Here is a 26,683-nt window from a genome sequence, read left to right as displayed (position 1 = left end):
AAATGAAATGAAAAATGAAAACGTTCAAACTGTAGTCACCACCAGGTCATCAAGTTTATGCAGCTTTTACTGGCTGAATTTAAAGGAAAAGGTTCATGTTACAAAGTGACAGAGCTATGTAACAATTCCCAGAACCATGAATCCTTGAAGCCCAATTTTTCTAACATCTACCTTCATTCCAGAAACTTTTTTTTCTCACTTTCCTCATTTTCCTCTAGGTAGGGTAAGTTCCCTCCCCCACTCCACACACTCAGTGGCATCAAAAAATGTATGTAGAACGTTGCTCTCTATCAAGCACGAGCAAAGTAAAACAAAATAAACCCAATAAGCTCTGAGTACCAAATGTCATCCTCCACATGCTTAGAATTACAAATCAAACACCGGTAAGAAATCCCTTCTTACCACTTTGCCAAAGTCAATCTCCAAGTGGTCAAATCGGTATTCCACAAGACTTGCTTCCCCTTGGATCATCAGCTCATAGGTCGGTCCGCCCTCTACCTCACAGATGGCCTTGACCTCTCCCCAGACGTCAGCATGACCAAAGAAGGTGAAGGTCACTTGCTCAGTGTCGCCAGGCTCCAAGGATCCGTAAAGTGGGAGGATGTCAAATACCTGGAATGAGAGATATTTTTTTCTATTGATCAATGCACTTTATTCACACGAAAGTATTAATTCATGCACGACAAAAGTGACTATATGTCCATGAAAAAAATCAACTTATTCTGCTGGTCCATACAGGACAGACCTTTCATCCATTTATCACAGATCTTCTGTCTATACATCACAGATCTTCCACCATTCATCCATAGAGTACAGATCTTCCCTACATACATCATAGATCTTCTGTCCGTACATCACAGATCTTCTGTTCATACCTTCTGTCCATACATCACAGATCTTCCATCAATCCATACAGTACTGATCTTTCATTCATACAGTACAGATCTTCCATTCATACATCATAGATTTTCTGTCCATACATCACAGATCTTCCATCCCCCATACATCACAAATCTTTCATCCATGCATCACAGATCTTCCATCCATACATCACAAATCTTCCATCCATACATCACAAATCTTCCATCCATGCATCACAGATCTTTCATCTATACAACACAGATCTTCCATACATCACAGCTCTTTCATCCATACATACCAGATGTCCATCCATCCATCATCCATCCATACATCACAGCTCTTTCATCCATACATCCCAGATGTCCATCCATCCATCATCCATCACAGATCATTCATCCTTCCATACAGTACAGATCTTCTATCCATATATATCACAGATCTTCCATCCACACATCACAGATCTTCCATCCATACATCACAGATCTTCCATCATCCATCCATACAGTACAGATCTTCCATCCCATACATTACAGATCTTCCACTCATGAATCACAGATATGTCACAGATGACCTCTCACCTCTTCCACACCCAACGGTTGTTGTTCTTCCGTGTCTTGCTCCAGCAGAGCGGAGAGAGCGCGGTTACCCCTCAGAGCCTGTTCCTCGTCAGGTCGCAGCGACATGCGGCTTGCCAAGCTCGGTCGGTCCGTCTTGTCTTCCTCTTTCACTTTCTCCGCCTGCTCCAGCTGGCCCTGAAAGCACGGAGAAAACAATTAGGGATGTTCATTTCATTACAATTCATTACATTTTATTATTTTATTATCCCCTTGGTGGGAAATTCATGTGGCATCTTCCCAGTAGAAAGCTAGCAGCAACAAGAGTGGCATTCATTTGGGGGGTGCGTGTTTGGGTATACTCAGCTAACTGCACTTCTGGCAGAATGACTGAAGTCTCTTGGATGACATGGCTGTGGCTCGAGGCGGAAAGTGGATACTGTTTCCTAGTTGCAGCCAAGTGCAAGACTGGCTACTAGTTCTGTCATTTGTGTCTTATGTAAATTTTACCGATCGCTTTATGTTTTGTCTAGTGTCATTATCTGTTCTCTCTGCAGTCATGATAACACAGTACTAAATCCATTCCACAGCCTTTGAACTCTAGTTTTTTAATCGAAAATTTTAGTAATAAATTTTCATTTGATTAATATACTTACCCAACTCACATATGGCAATTTACTTCAGTCTAGTGCTAGGACGCTGCATCGCGTCACCTTGGTAACAAGGGGAGGCAACCCTAAAAAAAAGCTACCTTGACCCTATAACAGGACAAAGTCATGTGACTTTCCGACCTTGCCGCCATCTTTGAATCATTCGCCCGAAAGCGTATCCAAAAACTACCCTCTTTTTTTAGAACAACCCACTAGCGGGGAAGGAGGGAGGGTATTAACTATGTGAATTGGGTAAGTATATTAATCAAATGAAAATTTATTACTAAAATTTTCGATTAAATTACATATCTTATCCCAACTCACATATAGCAGATTGCTAATGAAGGCGGTGGGATGCTCAAACTATGAGCTAGGCAATAATTTGCCCCGCAACTACCGTTGCCGAAAACGCAATAGAACCATACTGCGCGCACTGTAAAAGTAACACAGGTAAAGGTTGATAGAGAGCTCCTACGATCTCCAACAGGCGGAGTCAAGGACTTCAGAATATCCTACCGATTCTAACGCCAAAGTAGATATGACCCTATCTACCATTGTGTTCAGAGATGATAAGAGTAGTTTTACTTATGACCCTAAACCACCTGTAAAAACTGGATGGAGCAGTGATACAACTGGTCAGATTCATAACAAAGAATCGCCTATGGTGAGAATCTTATAAAGAGGAAAACTATACAACCATCAGAGATGGCTATCCCCGCTGTTGAAGACTAACTAAGAAGTCTGGCCAGAAACAGAGTGAGGTAGGGAGCCTCTATTGAAACCGACATATCCCCAAAAGCCAAAGAGTGTGTGAATCTCGCTACCTCTGCACGCTGCGGCTAGAAGTAAAACGGAGAACGTTTCACGTAATGTTTATGAAGATTGGCAGAATGCAACAGTTCAGAACCTGTGGAGCATAGAAACTCCAATACCAAAAGGCTCAGACTTGTTCTGCTGCGATCTTTTGTATTGAACCCTATCCGGTATAACGGTTTCCCTGTGAAAGGAGACCTGCCATCTTACAATGCGAGCTAAACAAGTCACACTGACAAGATTAGGGAGAAGCATAGCCTGATTCACATAAGGCCTAGAAGTAGGCCCATGTTCTATCCACACAGTCTGGACAGAGCCCAAAGAATTGTCCAAGATACAAAAACGCTCCCCCCCCCCCCCCCCCCCCCCCTTTCTTTCCCTTACTGCCTTATCTCAAAAGGCAAAAGAGTGAGGAGGAAGGACCCGTTTGCAAGAATGTGACATAATGCCACTGATCTTTCAAAGAAAGACAGAAGTTCTGAGAGGAAATCAAGCACCAGAGAAGACAACTGTTGTCCTCAATAGCTAAGGGAGTGGAAACAGTGAGAGCTAAATCCCCATCTCCCTACACACTGGCTTGAAATAAAGAGGGCGAACTTCTGTTAACCGGAAATGAAGCCCTCACAGGAGCAAAATACTGCTGAATTCGAGTGTGAGTAAACGGCAGTACGATAGCTGAAGCCATAAGGCCGCAGCTTGAAACTTAGAAAGAATGCCTGACAGGCCCATATACCAAAAACGGTCACCAATCCCGGTAGTAATCGAGACCGATGCCGCTTAACCTCGGTGGTCGGAACGAGACCGTGTTGCGGCCTTTTGCTGAGCAACGATAAAGACTATGCCTAGGCTGCAAAGATGAGGGTAATCTTTCCCTTCTGCAAAATCAGGAGTGAAAAGTCGGGAGCATTGAAAACCTGATTGCGTGCGAGTACTAAGTTAGCCCAGCCCGCAATTGGGAAAGACACGTGAGGGTATCAGTAACTTGATCCGCTCTCAAACCATGCTCCTATCGCTCCCCGTGCCAAGAGAGGGGTGCGTGAGCGTCTTTTAAAATTTCAGTTTCCCGATGACCGTAACGCTAGAGGCCTTACATGAAGATAGTTCAAAAGCCGTGAGAAAACCCTCAAGGTAAAAGAACTGGCCTAGGGAAAGATAAGGCCTCTACAACCAAGGTTTCTGTAACTAGTCAGTAAAGCAAGTGCTAGAAACCTAAAGTTGGGTCACCGCTGAGGGAAAGGTAAGATGTAACCTCCCTCTGCCCTTAGAGCGAAATTGGCTCGGCCTAACTTGCCGCTTAAAAACGCGTGCAGAAAGACCTGATAAATTATCCCAAGCTGAATACCTGAAGCGGAATACCATGATTCAGCCCCCAGATAAAACGAGGGATAGGCGCGGTAAAGCCTGAAGCCTGTACCATCATACTGTGACAAGTGTGACGTCACTTCAAATGGCTTAGCCGAGACGGCTAAAGAATGCAACAGGGCGAACAAATGCGTACTATTCCGCGATGTAGGAGAAAAACTCCTAGCGCATTGCAAATTCAAGAAAAATCCAGGGGCCGCCGCGTGAAGGCTACAAAAAGAGTGTAGCTTTTTAACTCGCGCGAGAAGGCCCTGAGAGGCGTAACGCCAAAGTTGAATCGCTGAACCTTTTCACTGACGGATCTGCCGACCAGGCTGTCAGAAGTGGTGGTGCCGGAATCTACATAAAGTACCCAGGAGGTCGAGAAGAAGAACACATCTCCCTCGCTACCGGCCTCTACTCCACCAACTTCAAGGCTGAAGCAGTAGCGCTCCAGACAGGTGCAGCCCACATTGAGCACAGTCCACTCTCCTCCAACAACGTTGTGTTCTTCAGCGACGCAAAGTCAGTCCTGCAGGCCTTAGACACTGCCAGAGACAAAGAACTGAATGACCTGTCATCCGCCTTGACCTTCCTGTGCAGAGCCCACACAGGCGTGCTGCAATGGGTCCCCTCTCACTGCAACATACTAGGCAACGAAGCCGCAGATACTCTGGCAAAGGAGGGCACTACGAAGGACCAGAATGACAGATCAACCACCTTCAAAGAAGCCAGGACCATCATCAAGGCCAAGCAACACAAAAAGTGGTTGCAGCAGCACCCACACTACAACAAAAACGACGCATTTCACCTGCTCACAAGGTCTGAGCAGGTCCTCATATTCAGGCTGCGGACAGGCCACAACCGAATGAACCACCACCTTTTCACCAAGTTCAGAATTGGCCAGTCAGACCAGTGCCCTTGTCAAACAGGCAGCATGACAACGGAACACCTGCTGCAGACTTGCCCACTACACGATGGCCTCAGGAGCCAGATCTGGGCGGAGGCGACCACGGTGCAAGGGAAGCTCTATGGCAGTCTGGACGACCTACAGCGCACGGCAACATTTGCGCGGGGAACCGGTGTTTCCATCTGAGTAATCGACAAGAAGAAGAAGAAGAAGAAAAAGAATCGCTGAACCTCAAGGAACTGTGATTCTAATTATTACTGGCAAAAACATAAAAGTTCACTGTCTTTTGCGTATGGGAAAGAAAAAAAAACCAATGCTAAAAACTTCTGTGCCAAACCTAAGTTTAGCCACAAGATGGTGTCCATAGTTCTTTCCGTAACCTCTTAAAATGAAAACGCTGAAACTAAGGACTTTCTGCAAGTCCTTTGTGTTGCGCAGTGAAAGTCAATAACAGAAGCCACTACCATAAGAGGTAGGCTTCACCGGAAAAGTTCCGTCTGAGAGGTTACGGACAGTGACTCAGAGGCCCTAAAGACTTCTGAGTCAGAAAGTGACCAGAAAGTATGGACATATTCTGGCGAGCTGTCGGAAAACCAAAGCTTATGCTCTTATGAGAAAGCGAGCGATTCCGTAAACCGTAAAAGCTGAGCATGCCTTAATAGCTTGACTTGCTTCCACTGCTAAGGCGAAAAAATCCGCCTCTTACTTGTACCTAGAGCCAAGCGAAGGCTGACCAAGCAAGCAAACCCTCCCAAAGGTGCTTTATCTTGAATCCTAGCCAAAGAAGAACCTGTGCGCGTGCACAGAATGTGCAAAGAGAAGTGCTGGGAGGCTCAGCTGCTCAGCAGACTTTAGCCAAAGTGGCTAGCGGCGTTATAATATCCGTCTCCCCCGCGTCACAACGAAACTCAAAGTTTGACGAGAGCAGAGGAGATGGAGCACGAGAGAGATCTTCGCGAAGTTTCCGAAAGAGAGGATAACTCGACAAGATCATGTGCTTATTCCCTTAGAGACAAAAGAGAGGCTCAGTATAAAGAACAGCTCTGTTCTACCGCAGCCGTCTCCCTAAGCGTAACCAGCTCCGTTGTATACAGAAGAGCAGCACGCAGGAGGACAAGTGTCAAAGAGGTAATAAAAATGGCTGTTGAAGCGAACCTCTGTCAGATAACCCGAGCGAGAGGAGTGGGATGCTTCACACGAGCAAACCACAGAAAGACTAAGCCCAAAAACCGTACTGTAAGCCGCCAAAAGAGGCACTGTGACAGTCGGTGAGTTGACCTTGCCGTAGGTTAAGCTCAGAATCATTGCCATAAAAGAGGCAACAAAGGGAGAAATACGGATCCAAAAGGAACGCGATTTTCCCGAACTGAGCGAAAGTCAACCAAAGCTGAAGGTGTTGGTAAGGCCAAGTTGCATAAGCAACCACAGCTTACTCAATGTGAGCGAAACTACTTCCGTTGCCTATGCTAAAGCATGGGTAAACTCGGATAGTAGTCGAAAACCGGTGTCTTCTCCCTGAACGGAAGCACCGTAATCAAAGCCTTAGCCCTGCACATCCGTGCATGCCGGAATCACGCTACCACACTGACTGCTATAGTCTGGTGAAGCTTTCCGGAAAATACGTCCTTAACTGGACGGAAAGGAGGTGAGGCAGACAAACCTGCCGGCGTTGCCACACCTTCTTCAAAGTTCTACGAAGGCGACTCACGGAAACGGAAGTGCTGCCTCTTGTCTTTCGTAGAACCAAAATCCCCCAAGGCGGAAGGAGGTTGAGCACACAAGCCTGACGGCGTTGCCACACCCTCCTCAAAATACCTTGAAGCGACTTCCGCTGCCAAGCTCAGAGCTAGCGGAAGCCGCAATGGAACACGGAAGCCGGTGTCTTCATCATCGAAATGAGCGGAAGCACCAAACTCCGAACAGTCCTCCTGCACTTCCGTGCCATCCAGAAGTCCACTACCGCCCAGGCAATGATAGCCAGGCGAAGAGACGACCGGAAGGGAAAACACCCGAGGGAATCTATACCCAAGCAGTGTATCCCTGAGGACTGCTTCCTGCCCACCGGGCGGAAGCGGGGAAGGCTGTGCCGATCTGTCCTCGTACCCAGGTACGGAGGGTGCCAACGACAGCTTATCCCGCGTATCTGGACTTTTCCCCTGTACCAGCCGCACACGCATTCGGAACGGCATATTAAGGGGAGAAAAGCTTTCACTCACCGCCCCGCGACTCGGAGCGGCTACGTGACCCAGTATACGCCCTTCGCGTTGGCCGGAGAACCCAGCTACTAGTGAAGGATAAATACCTTGAGCGTCACCAGGCCGACACGCAGACGAAGCCTGGGAACGCAGCAGCGAATCTCCATCACCGTCATCAAAGACCGCATGAACATCGGCCGTCGCCAAAGTCGCCGCGGGAGGAACACGCACCCTGCCGAGGGAACGTGCATCCGAGACACCAGAAGGCAAAGACAAAAGCTCTGCTTTGGTAGACGTAAGATCCGCTGAAAGCGAAGATATCTGTGCGCTCAGAGAGCGAAGAATAGCAGTAACATCCTGTTTATCGCTAATCACGCTAGAACCAGAAGCAACCGGCAAAGCCTGAGAAGGCAACTTAGGCATAGATGGAGATTTTGGCATATCAATCGTAACATCAAACGAATGATCAGATAAAGGATCTACAACCTTAACCACCGCATGTCCTTTAGACTTGCGCACAGGCTTTTTGACAGGAGAAGGCTCCGCCGCTGACTTAGAAACTTTCTTTTTACCGCTCTCCGACATGGCGGATGAACGAGCAAAACAACAACAAAAATGTCTAAACCTGGCAAAACCTAAGTCAAACAACAACGAAAATGCAAAAAAGCTCACCCCAAACACACTAAAGGAGCAGAGGAACGTGCACTGGAAACCAAGGTGAAGTCGACTCTAAGGAAGAGTCTGACAAACGGCTGAAAAGCCTAAGCGAAAGCAAACACGTCCGTAGCCACGGATCGCTGAGGAAAGAATGATTCAAAGATGGCGGCAAGGTCGGAAAGTCACGTGACTTTGTCCTGTTATAGGGTCAAGGTAGCTCTTTTTTTAGGGTTGCCTCCCCTTGTTACCAAGGTGACGCGATGCAGCGTTCTAGCACTAAACTGAAGTAAATTGCTATATGTGAGTTGGGATAAGATATGTAATTTAATGACAGATTTTATCCCGCAATGCTAAAGGCCTTACTTTTTCCATTTTTTCCAGATCCATGGGTGAAGTTTTCCGCTCGGTCTGGCGGTTGTCATCGTCAATGTCATTGCCGTCCTCGTCTTTCTTCTCCAGGCGCATGATCTCTTCCTCAAAGTCCTCGTCGTCCTCCTGGGGACATAGATAAGGGTGTGGGTGTGTCACAAAATGCTGAGAACCCAATACATACAGAATACTTTATTAGCCAAGGTTTGAATAAAAACAATAAGGTAAGTTTATGAAATGTTTAATTATGGACAAAACCAAAATCATTCACTGGAAACCTCAATCTATGTTTGTTTATTTCAACGATCAATAGAACAAGGTTCTTGTGAATGTATTTCCTCTAAATATTACAAGTGCGAAACACTGACAACACAATTGTTCCTCCCCCTACCTCTTTGATGATGGAAGGCTTGGGTTTGGTCAACTGCTCTCTCTCCACCCACTGCTCCTCCACTAAACAGTTGTCTTCCTCCTCCTCCATCACCTCTGCCTCTCTCTCCAGTCCTGCACCCTCCTCCTCCTCCTCTTCCTCTACCCTCCCCAGCAAGTCGTTGTCGAGTTGAGGAACGTACGGTCGCACGATGCGTTTCACATGTGTGGGTGCGTTGCCCACTAGGAAGGACCAACGATACTTCACCTGTGTAACAAAGCATTTATTCGTGTGTGTTAAGTTATAGTTTGAAGTGTGATGATGATGGTGTCTATGATGACAATAATGATGATGAAGAAGACTGTGATGACAGCGATACAAATGTGATGCAGATTCTAAAAGAGAAATTGATCTCACAGTACATACCTGCATGGGACTGTTGTTTGTGATGTTGACGTAGCGTGTGACCTCTGTGTCATTCAGGATGCAGCCGAAGCTCAAGGTCGTCTTCTCGAACTCCAGGTTGGGGAAATACACTTCTCCTCTCAGTGCGATGTAGTCCTGCACAGAAAATGAAAAGACACCATTATCCAGCGAATGGAAGACTTTAGAATAAATCTTTGACAGCAACTACAAAAAATATCTAAAGACAGACAAGACATAGACAATAACTTACGATGTGTGGATGTTCCTTGTAGGTGACATGCAGAACCTCATCGATGGTGCGAATGTGAAGGTCATCCTTGTAGGCAGGGTCAAACTGAATGGTCAGCAGGTGCTTCTCCTTGAATGCAAGCTTGATCTCCTATTTTGACAGCCAGCCAAAGTATATATATGTTAGTCAGTGAGAAGAATGCAAAACTGAAGCTCCTCATGAAGCTTACAAATCTCACAGTTCTTCCTGATCATGCATTAATTTGTTTAGAAAAATATTTGTTTTGCAAATATTCATTCCTGCAACTGTGTCATTCTTCTGTGTTTTGAAATCAAACAAGAGTACAAGAATATCCTTTAACATCCATTTCAGTTGATGTAAAATATCCAGAGAAACTGGCTGGAATACTACTAGAATAAGTTTCTAATACTATATATGTTTCATCACCACATGGACTGAAGAATTTTGTACAATTTCATGATTAGACATGCAGGATTTAATTAGATTAGATCAAAACAACCCAAAATTCAACTTGTTTTCAATTTCACATTTGTTCAATAATGTCATGCAAAACAAACTAAGATTATGTGAGCACTTATCATAAGTTTTTAACTTGTTAATTGTTGCTCCTTCTTCAGTACATTGCTGTGTTGTCATGTGTGTGAACTTGAGTAACATTTTGTTTACACCCAAAACCCAAAAGAAAAGTTCACTGACCATCCCTTCCACTTTCTTCCCATTGAGCATAAGGATCTTGAAGGGGTGCTTGAGGGCCAGAGAGACGGTGAGGGGCAGGGAGGACACGTTGCTTATCTCCAGGCTTCGCGTCTGCACCTTCAGCTCATCTTTGGCCGTCTGCACAATCAAACATGGTGATTAAGTATCACCAGCCCAACTCTGTCAAACTGATACATCTAGACTCTTGCAGCTTCTACAATAATTCCAAGAAACTGAGACGATTGAAAAACCTGGTCTGTTTCTAGCACAGACACAGACACACACACTCTCAGATTATTGATGGACAAAATAAAGCAAAGCGGTATATTTATCGAGTTGCCCATTGTGTCATAGATTACTTGAATAAGTTGACCCAAGGACACCGACACCGGATATTAAGTTAACAGCCACCATGTAATATAAGCGTTCGCTTGAGTTCGTGTCCCCATTGTTTTTGCTTTTATTGTTGAAACATCTTCAAATGAAATAAAACATTTCTTTCAACCAACTAGCCACTCTTGACAAAAGAAAAGTTTTTTGAATTCTTGCATACACAGAAGATCTTTTTGAGATGAAGTAAAAAATACTGTATGCAACAAAAAACCTCTTCAAAACCTGTACCTTATCCACACGGAAGAAGACGCTCTTGGTAGAGAATTCGAGAAGCGGGCTGATGAATTCTGTGGAGACGTCAATCTTCATGATCAGCTCTTTGCCTCCTTGCCGACCCAGGATGGCATGGCACAGAAGTCGTTCGGACACGAACTTGGGCCTGTAAAATCATATCATGGTTATACATGTATTTACTGCTATTGTGCACACAGAAAAACGGTTGCTCAAAGATGCTTCTGTGTCTAAGCTTAAACCTAAAAGGTTAGAGTTACCATCGCACGTGACTGTGTTTTTGTTTATTTGAAGATACGTTTAATGTATATGCAACAATTTCTGTTGTTGTAATGAAGAGAAATTGATTTTTTTGTCAAGTGTTCATCATGTACTGATTTGCTGACTTTTTGTAAGGCGCTTAGAACTATGGTAGGATTGGCGCCATATAAATACCCTTATTATTATCATTATTACACTGAGATGAGACAGAAAGCTTTATTTGCTCGAAATTAGTTTGAAGGAAGGATGAAGTGAATAAAATATTACTTCATCAAGAATCTAGGTCAGCCAATTTTAAAAAAACCTTACAATCTAAGACCTTGACACAGATTCAGACACACACAAACAACCAAACTAACCATAACAGAAAGAAATTTTCAATACTGACTGGGTAACAAATCCCTCCAGCGTGAAGTCGATAGTCTCGCCAGGCTTCAGCTCAAAGCGGGAAGGGCTGACACTAAAGATGGGTCTTGCTGGTTCTGGGGGGAGAGGCTTGCTCTGCAAACACAAATAAAATGCAATAATTCATGAATAATTGTTGATCCCAGCGAAGCTGGAAGGGTATATCCCTCAAATGCTGTACTGACTTCGACTCAAGGCATGTTCATGCAGATAATACACAATAAACAAGAATTCTTTGTTTACATCAATGTTAAGTTATTATGAATCGAACATGACCCCTGTGACCCCAAACCTTGACAAGGGTCACTCCAAAGTAGGTCAAGTCGGGAGATCATCAAACCCTTGTGTGCAAAGTTTCAAAGCTCTAGCTTCAAAAACATTCAAGATAACCTCAACATTAAGTTTTCATAAAATGAACATGACGCAAAATTTGACGAGGTCAACCAAACTGGGGTCACTTCGTGAGATCCTCAAACTCTAAAAGAGTACAACGTTTCAAAGGTCTAGCTTGAAAAAAATCAGAGATAACATCAACGTTAAGTTTTTTGTCCACGGACGGACACGGATGAATACCATTACTCAGGTGAATCAAAAAGGGACAAATAATATAAACCCCACTAAACCTTCTCCCAGCACAGAAGAAGGGCAACAAACAAAATTCATCCAAAATGTTCCCCTGACCTTGATCTTCATGTCACGACTGGCGCTGGCGCTGACGTTGTTGTGTTGCTGGTTGCGGGCCAGGATGCTGCTGAAACCATCCGTGGACCACATCAGTTGCTGGTGGCGACGCCCGCTGTTTGTCAGCTTGAACGTCTTCTGCAGCGGTCGGTTGCTGAGCGAAACAACAAGAATGTCAAAAGCAAAAATCAACTTTTCTGGTTCCTATGCATTTTTGGGTTGGAAGGAAGGTGTGTGCCCTTGGTCAGTATGTCTTGATACATGCACATGTGTTATTTATTTATGACACATACACATATGCATGCACATTTACACTTACACACACACACACACACTCATACACACACACACACACACACATAACACACACACACAAGATGAAGACAACTGCTTCAGCTTTCACACATAGCCTTTCAAATAATAGTGATCTCCAGCAAGCACATTGTTGCAGTTACCTGAAGTTGGGTCCCAGGTCCATGACGGCCAAGAGCGGGGGGTCAGAGATGACGGTGGTGCCCTGGCCGTACGCAAGCAGAGGGACCAGGCGTGACTGGCTCTCCAGGAAGTTTAGCTGCAGCTTGTCCTGAAACCTGCACACATGATAGAGACACTATGGTATGCATGATAACGAATGTAGTGCGTCCCAGGACCCGCTCTTTTCAGTTTTAGTGCATCATGGGACCCTCTCAATGAATTTCTAGTATGTGTTTTCAGTTTGGAGAGCCCAGGTATGGCTATGTTTAGAGAAATCTTAGCCAACAATCCTGGTTTAGAGAAATAAAAGAATGCCACTGTGATTAAATGGTGGAAAGACATAAAGAAATCATGGATTGTTATAACTTTAAAAAGCTTACTTTCTGTCAGTTTCATGTTAATGGTATGCTTGGATCTTTCACAGAGTATGAAGTCTTATTTGGGGTACTTCTACTTTGGATAAAGTGACATTTTCTTCTACATCATTTTCCTGCTGTCAGAAATCTAAAGACAGCCTAACATCCAGTCAGTGCTGTTCTCAGACCTCAATCTTCAGTCACTGACACATACATTTTTGATCTGACGCATTAGTCTGACCGCTAGCCGGTTGACTGTTAGAAAGGTTTGTCACGAAGGAAGTCTTCTGACCATCGATTTTCCTTCTAAACAGACAAAATCAGAACATTTGGACCTATACATAGTTTCCATCAAGGTCTAGCTGACCTTTGTCTTCTGAGTCTGGGAACAACACTGCTTAGTTTCCAAGAAACACTGTGTAACTTTATGACAGACAAACATTGAGCTTATTACCTCACACAATCGTCGAGGTGTGCAGTGACTGTGAGCTTGAGAGAGCTCTCTGGGGGGATGGCTCCCTCCTCTGGCTCCACACGGAAAGCAGAGTTGGGACGAACCTGTCAGCACAGAATATAATAAAGAAATGTTGCGAGACAATATGAGCTGACCACACACTACTCTTTCTTTGTGACTGTCCCCTATCACTCTCTCTGTTCCTAAGCCTCCATTTTGTTTCTCCTCATGAGCTGCTCAACCTCCTTTTTTCCTCTTTCAAACTTCACATGATTTTTTTAACTGAACACATGTGCTGTATCTTGTTACATTTACAACATGCAGCTTTGGACACGCATACACACACATACATTCACTCGCACTGAAACACACATTATTCTCTATTTACCGTCTGCACTTTCCCTTCTTTTCACACACAGAATCACACACACGTACTCATACACACACACTGAAACACATCCTGTTCCCATGCCCTATTTACCATCCATCACTTCAATTCTTTCTCTCTCAAAACACCCTTTCCCCTCTGACTGCCTTTCTCACTCCCCTCTGTGGTCTCCAAACACTGACAATAAAATCCTGTCCATTTTCACTGACCATGTGTGCGGTGAACTTTGCAGGGATGAGCGACTCGTTGGAGAGGACGATGGTCTGCGGAGAGTCGACCAGCACAGGGATGGTTGCCCAGTCCAGCTTCTCTGGACACATGTGAACCACTGGACCCTCACCAATGCAGGCAACGTGGACATGCTGAAAATCAAACATCATACTTAACTCACGTTTCCCCTCAAAACAGAGTAGGGCTGCTTAAATGGTGGGGTAAAAAGAGTCTCACACGCCAGTGCAAAAACACAAGTGTACGTGGGAGTAGCAGCCCATGAACGTTGAAGAAGAATAAATCAAGTTTTCGTGTTAAAACAGTATGTAGAAATGAAAGTGCAAGTTTGTCTTCACAACAAAAATGCTGGCTGAAGGTAGTTTTTAACCCTTTCGCTGCCAATCAAAACTTGCGTATGTGCATTCCTGACTGCCAGGGAATATTGGAGTTCGGGGTGTAATAATTCACACAAAAATCTAGCTCCAAACTGGTAGTAGGTAGGTAAGTAAAACCTATGTTATTTTTAAAGGAAATTGAACCAAGAATCTGTTTTTAGTGTCTAATCATGGAAATAATAATTAGTTTGGCTTATAATGATGTTTAAATATGAACTTTTGAAAAATCAGTCAGGCGCATCTTCCGGTGCCTGTGGATCAAACACAGGTGGCTGTTTTGCTTGCTCCAAGAAAGGATTATAATCACTGTCATCTACCTGTTTCCAACGAATCGTCCGAAAGAAGATCTCCCCCTTCCCCTGTCAGTATCCATAATCATTTGCACCGCCTGTAGCGTCAGTCCGGCTTTGTTTTTCCCTACTAGGGCCCGGTCGACTGTCACCGTTAGCCATTTTGACGAGTCGAGATTTCTCTCCCCTACCCTGTCGCCAAGGCCGCAAATAGCCTTCAGACGCAAAACCGCGTCACCATTTATGTTTATTCATGAGAATGAGGTATCCTTCCAAGCCATTGGCTGCTATTTGTGTGTCAGCAGTGACGTAGCATTTCTGGAAAATTCCTGAACGGAGAAGACGAGTAAACCCGTCCTAAGGCGCTGCGGCTGCACAAGCCCATGACGGGTATACCCGTCATAAGGCAGTCAAGGGGTTAAAAGAGCTGTGTCTTCTAGAAATTCTTGTGTGTGGGTAACAACAGGTATACCATCATGAAATAAAAATGCTCAAATGTGCCTTATTACACAAGCAGACATGCCTACCCCAAAATGTAGAAAAGTGGAACACAAAATGTGAAAATCAGGAACATGCCTCAGAAAAGAGGAACATCTGAGTATTCAAGCTGAGCGCAGCGAAGCGTGTTGGTGAAGGCGCGAAGCGCCCGAACATGCTGGGGGGGGTCCGGGGGCACGAATGACATCGTTGTCAACATTTTCATTTGATGTCGAAGTGGAAGCAGTTTGTAAAACCGTCGTTATTTTCCGAAGCTTGTCTGTCTTCTCCTTCTCTGTTGCGAACTTGCTGTGTTTGGCTGTTGCAATGTGTCGCACAATGTCGTTGGCACCTCCATGAGAAATCGAAAAGTCAGTTTTACACACGTTGCAAAAAGCCCACTGATCACCTTTGTGACCTGATGTCACACACGGCCAGGTCGTCGTATATTTCTCACAGAAATGCTGAATCCGATACTTCTTCTCCTTGTCAACCCTTTTCTTTTTAGCAGCCGGCTTTCTTTTCTGAACTTGTTCCTCCTCGCGATCATCAGTTTCGTAGTCACTTTCTGACAGCACGCGCTTTTTAGAAGTACTCGCCATTTTGAAGTCTCAATTCTAACAAGGAGAAAGGCTCGATTCGAACAAGGGCCGGAAGTTACCGTTCGTTAATTTCCGTCAGTGTAATTCTCGGCCGCTGATTGGCTCCCAAACTTCGGCAATTTCCGGATGGAAAGTATGGTACAGTAAAACCTGAGTCTAGCGGACCCTTGTTGTAACGGCCACCTGCTACATACGGACAGTTTATCATGGAACGAACACGATTTCAACAATAACTAACCTTTAACGGACGGACACCTGCCACTTACGGACGCGGACACGATTTTTCGGAGCGTAGGAAGTGTAAACACTGTCACAAACGGACACTACGTACATGAAAACGCAACTTCAAAAACTCGACTGTTATTCAAGTCAGTGCTCGGCAGCCGTAGCACAAATGGTTGTTGATTGGTTGTCCTGTCCCTTCTCTGACCAATCAGTGGCTTGTTTAGATGGAGACTTACTTTCGCTTCGCTCACTTTCGCTTTTCGGCATTGTGGATACAGTCACAACCTTCTTTTCTTCTTCTTCTTCGGCGTTCCAGACAGTCACAACCAAAAGCAACAGTACTGTGTTTGAAAATGGAATCTCCAGCAGGAAAAAGAAAAGTGTTGACTTTAGAGCAGCGTGTCGCTGCCTTGAAAAAATTGGAATTTCCCGTTGAACCACCGATGAAGAGTCAGCTATTTTTAGCTTTGTGACGTCCGACTTGCGTAAGTTTGAATGCACAGTGTGTGTAGCTAACGGGGTAGGTGGGGGGGGGGGGGGGGTGTGTTGTTGTTGTTGTTTGCTACATGTATCATTTGTTTACTCACATTTTCAGTGAGTCTCATGTTCAATCCTTTGAAAGGGGCTGTTGGCCCATATGTATTCAATAGCTCAATTCTCTCTCTCTCTCTCTCTATTCCTGTCACCGCCCTCAATCTGTGCCTTGTACAATGATCTGGTAATTTTATTTAAGTTTATTTTATTTAAGTAATTTTATTTAAGTTTTTACCTTGTGTTTTGTGTTGAAAAATAAATACATACTCCAGGATTGACAAAAAGTGTCTTGTACATTTTACGTGCTCTTTGTAAAATATTGCCCCGGCCCCTCCACCTGTGAAGAAAGGACACCTGTCTAATAGGGACACCATTACCATACCCCAAGGGTGTCCTTTAGAGACAGGTTTTACTGTACAGTGAAAACTGTCAAATACGGTCACTGGACTTAGCGGACACTCGCAGAATACGGACAGTCAGTCTCGGCACGGACTGCTTTACACTGTAAAACACCTGTACGTTACGGCCACCTCGGCATTACGGACGCGGACACGTATTTTGGGTCCATAATAAGTGTGTGCGGCCAGATCAAAGGCATTGTGATAGCTGGGTGGCCTTGTTAAAAGACACGACCTTCTTCCCAGGGGTCAATGACCCAGTTTTTGCCATGAGAGGTGGTTCCCCTGTCATATCTGAGAGAGGAAACACTTCCTGCATGGGGGTCAGTGACCGGTCAGTGACCGAGTTTAACAGAGTGGAAATCTGTGTGTGCCGCCAGATCAAAGGCAGGGCAGTACCTAGTAGCTGAAACATGCATTATCACAAGTTTTTAAACTCAGGCATGGTACTGAAGGAATGGCAGTTTCAGCTGAAATAAAGCCGGGGTCCAGGGGGCCGCTCAGGCGACTTTTTGCTAATTCAAATGTGTTTAGTGCCCTCTCCTTGAAGCTGAGAGGGATATAAGTGAAAGATAACAAGGCTTGAGTAAGAAAAAATAATAATCTCAAGTCAATCAGCAGATTTTTTTTGATTTTTTTTCTTCGGATTTTCGTTTTTGAGAGTACCATGCCTGAAACTTGTTTTACAACAGTCAATATTAAATGTTTCTCTATTTAATCTAAACAGCTTCTGTTTTTCTTATAAATGTACATGTACATGTGCAGTACTCTCTCTCTCTCTCTCAACTTGACTTTGTCGCGTTTACTTGCACCTGTCTAATAAGGACACCTGCAGAATAAGGACACTTTTGTCTGGTCCCAAGGGTGTCCTTTAGAGACAGGTTTTACTGTACGCGAAAGTGACCAAAACTCGTCATTTTTATTTTTTCTGGAACGCTTTGGGAAAAACTCGGAATTATCGTAACGAAGTCATTTTTTCATGATTTTCCGGAACAAATACGGCTATTCCGTATGGGTAGGCATGTCTGCACAAGAGTATGCAAAATCCTTCACCAGCTTGCTTCAGTCCATTCTTCAGAAATCATCACTAAGAAATGGTTTTCCACCCAGTATAAACCAGTACAGTATGAAAACTGAGCCTATACACCAGATTGCTCATCTTCCCAAAGCCTCAAGGACAAACTGCTACAGTTTTTCTTCCAAGAGAAAGAAGTTCTGTGGAACCCCCCTTTTAAGACCTCCAAATATCTTAGAAAATCGGGTCTTAAAAAGGAGGGAGTCTTAAATGGGGGGTAATTTTACAGAGGTTAAGAACCGCAAGTCTGAGAAAACAAGATCGTAAAAAGGAGGGACTCTTAAATTGGGGGGTCTTAAAAGGGGGGTTCCACTGACCAGTGGCGGGTCTGTACTGCCAAAGATGGCGATGAAGCATGGAATCTCCTGCTCCTCCAGGTACTGGGATCGGATCTCCAGCGGCACTTCACACACAGAGTGGGCAGCCACCACGCCCTGTCACACAAACATACATTCTGAATTAGTTACAAGACAGCCAACCATACTGAAAAAAGTCGTCGTTTTTTTTTGATTTTAATAAACATTACAATCTGAAGAAGTCTCTGGTATAAAACCTACAATCTCAACTCATTATAAAACTGAGAAAGGTCGGTCCACTTGTAAAAGATGTGAAGAAGCAGGTGTTAGGCCTGGGTATTTGTCCAGCAAAGCAGGAGGTAAAGGGTGAAAGCTCTATAATTGAGGCAGCACCTGTCTGCTTAAAAATGGTACAGTCAAACATGTCCATAACAACCACCCAAGGGACCAACTAAAAGTGGACCTTCAAGACAGGCCGGTAAATAGAGAATAATGTGTGTTTCAGTGTGAGTCAATGTGTGTGTGTGTGTATGCGTGTCCAAAGCTGTGTTGTAACAAGATAGAGCACATGTGCTCAAGCCGTTGTAATAAACTGGTGAAATATATAAAAAAAATGTCATCAGGGTTTCTTTGGGTTAGGCGTAATGGGGGTGGTCCTTATCAAGAGGTGGTCGTCAGTGCAAGTTCACAAAAAGAAGAAAAACAGAGAAAATGACCACCTCTCTCACCTTCGGCTCAGGGCTTTCGTAAAGAATGGGCGGGTTGTCGATGTTGAGCTCCTCCTGGGGCAGTATGATGTACTTGGCGGGCAGGTCCGTGTCATTGTGCAGCTTGACACACCTCTGGTACGGGAAGCGTAGGAAGCAGCGTCCATAGTCCAACACAGGCGACAGGACCGAGATGGGGGGAATGACACACCTACAGGGAGACACACACCTCACTACATCAACAGCACTGTCAGAAAGAAAACTCTCACACACACACACACACACACACACACACACACACACACACACACACCAGGGATCGCGTTTACGCATGATTTTTGCGTATTTGACGCATTTTAAAAGTCGCTGACGCGTTTTTTTCGCCGCGCCGCGTAAGCCATACGCAAAAATATTGTAATTTTTTCTTGTCTTCACGCAGCGCTTTTGCTCTGACTTAATAATCACCCGATCCTGAAACTGACTATAGGGCTCGAGAAGTGACGACACACATGAAATCTGCGCGTCAAAACTTAAGTCCGTTTCTTTTTGCATCGAAGTATCGCAAACGAACGTAACGAGGGTATTACCAGATAATGTCTTGTCGGATAATGAAACAGACATTAGCTGCTCTCCCATCTCGCGCTTCCAAAAGGCGGAAAGTGTGTCTAGTCGTATTAGAGCGGGAAACAAACTCAGCATCGAGGTTTCAGCGTCCAGAATGCGATAAAAACACAGAGCCGTGCCCGACTCGGCGACACAACGACGGACAATCTCATGCTCATTAGCATGCAAGGCCCGAAGGTTGGAGACAGCAGGGGTGTTATTCGACAGGCGTGCGCGGAGTTCGACAGGAAAACTCGCCGTATTTAGGTAAGGAGTGTCTTTAAGTCTTTCGTGCGTGTTTTGTTTGTGTCTGTACGTGTTTTCGTAGTACGCAAAAATATTGGTCCGTGACGCGTTTTTTTCGTTTCGTTGCGTATGACTTACGCGTTTTTTAAAAAGCTAGCACGATCCCTGACACACACACACACACACACACACACACACACAGCAACAGCAACAGCAAACACACAAGCAAACACCCCTCCAAAAACAACAAAAATAACAACAAGCAAACAAATAAACAATAACAAAGTAGTTATCAACTCACCTCGCAGTGATGGCCAGACTCAGAATCTCCTCTCCCACATGATCGACGTCCACCACCAGCACGTTCTCATACTTGCGTGTCTGGTTAGAGGTCAAGGTCACCTTGACCTTCATCTCGCTCTGCGGAGGGATGGTGCCCATCGAGGGCAGGATCTCAAACTCCTTGGCGACAAAACCAGGCAGTCCGTGGCGAGGGGTGGAGGCTGTTCTCGGTGTGTCAGGTTCAAGGTCACTGGTGGCGCAGATGGAAGGGGACGTGCCGTCACCAGGGACGCGGAGGTGGAAGGACATGGGCACCAGTGAAGTGTTCATCAGAGTGCACGTCTGCGTGTGTTTGAAGCCTGAAAGTCAAAGAAAATATTGCTGTGAATTTCTTTGCAGTTTTATGAAGCTGAAAATCAAACAAAACATTGCTGTGAATTTCTTTGCAGTTTTATGAAGCTGAAAATCAAACAAAACATTGCTGTGAATTTCTTTGCAGTTTTATGAAGCTGAAAATCAAACAAAACATTGCTGTGAATTTCTTTGCAGTTTTATGAAGCTGAAAATCAAACAAAACATTGCTGTGAATTTCTTTGCAGTTTTATGAAGCTGAAAATCAAACAAAACATTGCTGTGAATTTCTTTGCAGTTTTATGAAGCTGAAAATCAAACAAAACATTGCTGTGAATTTCTTTGCAGTTTTATGAAGCTGAAAATCAAACAAAACATTGCTGTGAATTTCTTTGCAGTTTTATAAAGCTGAAAATCAAACAAAACATTGCTGTGAATTTCTTTGCAGTTTTATGAAGCTGAAAATCAAACAAAACATTGCTGTGAATTTCTTTGCAGTTTTATGAAGCTGAAAATCAAACAAAACATTGCTGTGAATTTCTTTGCAGTTTTATGAAGCTGAAAATCAAACAAAACATTGCTGTGAATTTCTTTGCAGTTTTATGAAGCTGAAAATCAAACAAAACATTGCTGTGAATTTCTTTGCAGTTTTACGAAGCTGAAAGGCAAACAAGCCGTAGCTGTCAAGGTGCTTTTGTAAACAGTATGAGACACTATTGTACATGTACTTATCATAAAAACTTTAAAAAATAGTGCAAGCACTGTGGAAGTAGTAGCGTACATTCTCGAATTTCCAACCTCCAACACGAAGAAACAATTCTGTCTCCATCAGTTATCGATGAAAAGAAAATAATAAGCCAGGAAAGCAGTTATGAAGTAAGAAGACAAGAACATTTTCTCACCGTATGAAACTGTTCCAAACTTGAGCATGGGAACGTCAAACTGGAAGGTAGGACCAATGACAGATCCTCTGCAAACACAAGAGACAAAGGTAAAGAATGAATGTGACATCGGAGACACCCACATCAAATGTTGGTCATTGCTGACCACTCAAGACCATGCACAAAAAGTTCCTTAAAGGAAAAGTCCAAGGTTTAGGGTCACTTTTGATATGTTGACACTCTTAATTCATTAACCACAACTGCGTGTGTAAAAATGAACACAGTAGCCCTAAAAATATACTTTGACACATGTTTTTGCTATTCTGCATCGTTCCACCGCGCGCGCAGTCTTGGCTCATGACCTTGTGCACATACGTGTGTTACGTCACAAAGCTGGAAGAACAAACATGGCCGGTTCCAGCACCGAGGAAGACAAGTGGAGTACGGACCGGTTTTCAGCCAGCCTTGGGTTTTATCGTATCAGTTTGAGCCTCTTCGTTGTCAAAATGCTGGTGAGGCTAGACCACAAGGAACTGTTCGCAACAGAGCCAGCTTAATCGGCAATACGAAGTGGTATGTGATTCTCTTTGTTGTGATGTTTACACACTAGTCCGCTAGATCTAAGCCAAGTGTGTTTTTCACAGATCAATTGCTGTGCGTCCACAGATCTGTAAGCATGTGAAGATTATGCTAATTTTTCAGGCTGCGTGGTGTTTTTTTTCTCCCCATCTCAAATCAAGGATTTCGTCCTTTGACTGCGCAGTTTAGGAACAAACAAACACAAAAGGCAGTTCCTTCCCTTTTTTGTGTTTCCCCTCCATATTCTTTTCAAACCTTGTTCGTTCCGTGTTGCGTCTGCTTTTTGTTGCCTTTTGTGTTTGTTTATTCCCGATGAAGCTTACATCAGCGAAAATTCGTACTGTCTTGTGCTGTTCTTGTATCAGTGAGTACAGATATCTTTTGTTTGTTAATTTTGCGCAGTTTAGAATAAATGCTTCCACAGTGATGTTCACACACGACTATCATCTTCTCTGTCAATTCTTAGGAATTCTTCACTTACACAACAAAACATGTAGACAGCAAGTAACATTGCGCAAAGCCTTTTTCTTGCAGACACAACTGTGACAGTAAATAATAAATATTTCGTAGAGCAGTGTTGCAAAACGTTCAAAGGGAAATAAACGCCTTTTGTTTTTGTAAACGAGCAGACATAATTTATGATCTCAAATTAGATCTAAAATCATACGATTTTCTGAGCAGTGGCGAAACGCTGATGGCGTGATATTGCGAGCCGTTTTGGAAGGAAATCAGAACTGTCCGGGCAAACACGTTTACAGCAGTTCCAACTTTCTGTTCATTGATTTTTTCTGGTTCGCAATATCAGACAGTCACACTACAAGACAGTGCGTAGATCGGTATTCTAAAACACCACGAACAGACTAAATTTAAATTTATTCTAAGTTTATTTATTATTGCTTCTATTTAACTGTAGTCACAAAACCTCAGTCCCATTGAAAATGTGTGGCAAGTGCCGAAAAGTGACCCTGTGAGATGCACTCAGTGGGACCCTGAATCTACCTAGTCGGGTTATTGACTCTCACTTCATGAATGTTCAAACTGTTAATGCTACTGTTCGTGTTGTTTCTGTGATTCACTGCAAGTTCTGTGTATACCTAAGAATCTCAAGGTCAGTTTTCTGCTATGGTAACAGAGTGACATGTGTACATGTATATTGCTTCAGGTGTCAGTGCAGAAACTCCAAGAGGAAACTAAATTCGAATGTCTGGAAAACCTGGATGAGGAGATAGACAGCCTCACAGAACATCCTACTGCCTTGAAACTACTATGGGTACAAACAGGAATATTTTTATTATTTATTAGTGAGTATTTCTACGCACATACCCTCCCAGAGGGGAGGCTCATGGCGTTTACAATATGCCGTGTGAGATGGAATTTTTTACACAATATATCACACATTCACATCGGCAAGTAAATCTCAAGCGTGTTAGGCGAGTATATACTTTTCACGGCTTATTATTCCAAGTCACACGGGTATTTGGTGGACATTTTTATATATGTCTATACAATTTTGCCAGGAAAGACCCTTTTGTCAATCGTGGGATCTTTAACGTGCACACCCCAATGTAGTGTACACGAAGGGACCTCGGTTTTTCGTCTCATCCGAAAGACTAGCACTTGAACCCACCACCATAGGGGAGACTCAACATGAGTAAGTAACACAACACAAAACAGAAGATTTCCATTATGATAGATTTATTTTATCTAAAACTGACAACAATGTGTCCAGTTTTTTCAATAACGAAAATATCACATGGGGTAAAAAACAAACAAACAACATATATCATTAAAACTATAAGCACAAAAATAATTCTGATTGCTAGCAAATTAATGAAAAAATATTAAATCAATTGCAACTGGGAAGCGCTAATATGTGTGTGCACTGAAATCAATGCAAATGAACACCCAGAGACTTTTCCAAAAAATGTTTTTACAAATCTGTATACAAATCTGTATACGTATTCCTTCTGGTGAGATTATCCGCTGTTCGTCATCACGGAGTTTCGATGGCTCGTCGACTGTACCAGCCTCGCGCAATACTGCCGTGTCCGGACTTGTATGAAGGAAAAACACTGCCAGTGGCCACATAATTAATTTCAGATGAAACACCAACTTGTGCTGCAGAAAAATGGCGAAATCTGTGTCCAGAAAGTGCCCGACACTTTGAAATCTGCACGTGTGTGCTGCACAAACCTCTTCCATTTCCACAAGAGACTCGGATTGTTATGAGGGAACATGTGCTAGGTAAAGCTTGGGGACACTGACGAGTTGTTGCAGATTGCGGCTGCACTCCACCGAGACATTCTTTTCGGGCATACAGTGGTGACTTTTCTGTACGGAAATCACGCTGGTAGAATCAACACAAAAACTTGTGACGTCACAGTGAACCTGACGTCACAGTGAACCAAAAACCTCGTGACCACACCTTGACCCCAGCTGGCTTGTCTTGGTTAGCCCCGCACAAATAAATCTTCAACTACAACAACAATTTTTTTTCAATTTAAAAAATATTTTTCCTGAGCTGTTTGTAACATTTGGCATTCGATATTCAAGTTTTTGGAGGTACTTCAAAACCTTGGACTTTTCCTTTAAGTAACAGAGTCAGTTCATCTCAAAATAATCTATTTTTATTCATAATCCCCACACTCACTGTGTCAAATGCTAAAACGCACAAGGACAAGACTTTAATCCATGTTCTTACCATCACAACACGAGCAACATCACTCTTCTTAACTCTCCCCTTTCCAAACCCACACTCCATTCCCCTACATTCCAGCCACTTATCCTTGAACTGCCATACAATCTTTTTCCTCCCAACACCCCACACACCTTTCTCCACATCTCCCCATACTCACTTGAATGTGACGACCAGCCTCTCCGGACTGCCGTCCACCTGGAAGAAGAACTCTACACTGAAGTCGCCCAGGTAGGGTGAGGCGAAGGCTACCTGAATGGCCTGGTGCCCGCCGGGCATCACAATGCCCTCAGCTGGGTTGAAGGAGAAGCAGGGGCCAAAGATGGAGCTGTTGGGCAAGACACTATAGATGGCGTCAATATCTCCCTTGTTGGCCATGACAATCTCGTAGGTGTGCTTGGAGCCGATGAAGATGTTTCCCATGTCCAGCTCTGTGCAGGAGAACTCCACCTGTCATGGGTGAAATCAAAATATGGTAAAGACAGCTGTAGCTATGCTAGAGTATCGTACTTGTGCTTCGGTTTCAACAAAACAAAATATGGCACCAAGAGGTGAAGCTACAATACTTTGTTTGTTTGTTTGTTTGCTTAACGCCCAGCCGACCACGAAGGGCCATATCAGGGCGGTGCTGCTTTGACATAAAACGTGCGCCACACACAAGACCGAAGTCGCAGCACAGGCTTCATGTCTCACCCAGTCACATTATTCTGACACCGGACCAACCAGTCCTAGCACTAACCCCATAATGCCAGACGCCAGGCGGAGCAGCCACTAGATTGCCAATTTTAAAGTCTTAGGTATGACCCGGCCGGGGTTCGAACCCACGACCTCCCGATCACGGGGCGGACGCCTTACCACTAGGCCAACCGTGCCGGTAGCTACAATATTGATGTGTTCTTTTGCTACCAACTATATCTACAATACTGACGATTCTCTATGTTCCATGAAAACAACATCTTTTGGTAAGAGAAGATATACATTGTAAGAGAGTGTAAGGCTTCTTTTTAAGCCTACTGTCTATATGATACTTACCGAGACAGTACTATTCTTGCACATTATCTATTATAGGCCGAAAAAATTGGACAAAACGCTGCGTGGGTACAATTATCTCCCATAACCATGCGCCACCGTGGATCCCAAGCACTGTCTGAGTGCTTCCCCCTTACAGGATGTAGGTGGCGCGTCCTCTTTCTTTATGAGCTGCAGACCCTCAAAAAGCCCATAACATATCAAGAGGGGAGGCGGGAGGGAAACTCTAATAGTACTGTCTCGGTAAGTATCATATAGACAGTAGGCTTAAAAAGAAGCCTTACAGTCAATATAACACTTACCTCGACAGTACTATTCTTGCACAGAATACCAGAGTGGTGTGAGGGTGATATGTAGAGTATTAAACTCCTTAATCAAAATCACTTAAATCCAAGGATTAAGATACCCAGGCAATTTTCGAACAGTACTACTGTAAAAGAAAATATACCCAAGAAAAATACCTTAGACTGACGTGACCATGCTGGCAACCACTGCTTTGGCAATGCCATACGACTGGTCAAGCCTGAGACTGGAAAAGTCTCGCATATAGTGGTTAATAAACGTGGCTGGAGTCTTCCAGAACGCGACCGCCATTATGCTTTGGAGCGAGGCACCCCGCACGTGCGCCAACGAGGAGCCGATAGCCCGAATCTCGTGTGCCCTGATGTCAGGGACCACATCCACTTGAGCATGAACATAAGCCTGTTTGATAAGCAAGGTCAGCCAACGAGCTAAAGTTTGTCTAGAAATATCCGATTGGTACTTCGGATTAAGCGAGACAAACAGTGACCGCTTAGAAGACCGAAAGCTACGTGTTCTATCCAGGTACACTCTAAGGGCACGTACTGGGCAGAGGAAGCGATCAGGGTCATCATGTTCAAGAGTGGGAGCCAAGGCTTGAATGACTACTGGTTTGGACAACTCCGAGGCATTCTGATTCTTGGCTCGAAAGTCTGGTAGGAAAGCCAACGTCACCTGATGTGTGGTGAACTCAATGTCAAATTCCAGGCCACTCAAAGCTTGAATACCACTGAGTCTACGGCAAGTGGCTAAAGCGATGAGGAACACAGTCT

The 26,683-nt window shown here is 44.1% G+C and overlaps 1 protein-coding gene across 10 annotated transcripts in view; it reads right to left on the bottom strand.

Annotated features, from left to right (window-relative positions):
- The window catches only part of LOC138966370 (hydrocephalus-inducing protein homolog), a 244,873-nt gene that overhangs the window by 195,406 nt on the left and 22,784 nt on the right, over nucleotides 1-26,683 (bottom strand). For all 10 annotated transcript variants that reach the window (XM_070338641.1, XM_070338587.1, XM_070338596.1 and 7 more), the window contains 18 exons: nucleotides 24,742-25,031; nucleotides 21,329-21,396; nucleotides 20,095-20,434; nucleotides 18,966-19,155; nucleotides 18,259-18,375; nucleotides 13,945-14,097; nucleotides 13,348-13,451; nucleotides 12,519-12,653; nucleotides 12,064-12,217; nucleotides 11,366-11,478; nucleotides 10,714-10,864; nucleotides 10,093-10,230; nucleotides 9,397-9,525; nucleotides 9,147-9,281; nucleotides 8,742-8,987; nucleotides 8,345-8,476; nucleotides 1,440-1,613; nucleotides 403-612 (listed from right to left, as the gene is read on the bottom strand). In XM_070338641.1, the coding sequence (XP_070194742.1) occupies nucleotides 403-612; nucleotides 1,440-1,613; nucleotides 8,345-8,476; nucleotides 8,742-8,987; nucleotides 9,147-9,281; nucleotides 9,397-9,525; nucleotides 10,093-10,230; nucleotides 10,714-10,864; nucleotides 11,366-11,478; nucleotides 12,064-12,217; nucleotides 12,519-12,653; nucleotides 13,348-13,451; nucleotides 13,945-14,097; nucleotides 18,259-18,375; nucleotides 18,966-19,155; nucleotides 20,095-20,434; nucleotides 21,329-21,396; nucleotides 24,742-25,031 (2,979 nt within the window). The remainder of the gene's footprint in view (nucleotides 1-402; nucleotides 613-1,439; nucleotides 1,614-8,344; nucleotides 8,477-8,741; nucleotides 8,988-9,146; nucleotides 9,282-9,396; nucleotides 9,526-10,092; nucleotides 10,231-10,713; nucleotides 10,865-11,365; nucleotides 11,479-12,063; nucleotides 12,218-12,518; nucleotides 12,654-13,347; nucleotides 13,452-13,944; nucleotides 14,098-18,258; nucleotides 18,376-18,965; nucleotides 19,156-20,094; nucleotides 20,435-21,328; nucleotides 21,397-24,741; nucleotides 25,032-26,683) is intronic.

The sequence above is a fragment of the Littorina saxatilis genome, linkage group LG1, assembly GCF_037325665.1.
Source record: "Littorina saxatilis isolate snail1 linkage group LG1, US_GU_Lsax_2.0, whole genome shotgun sequence".
In the NCBI taxonomy this organism is placed as follows: domain Eukaryota; kingdom Metazoa; phylum Mollusca; class Gastropoda; order Littorinimorpha; family Littorinidae; genus Littorina; species Littorina saxatilis.
The sequence above is the reverse complement of the archived record's forward strand: the minus strand, read 5'-3'. Positions and strand labels throughout refer to the sequence as shown.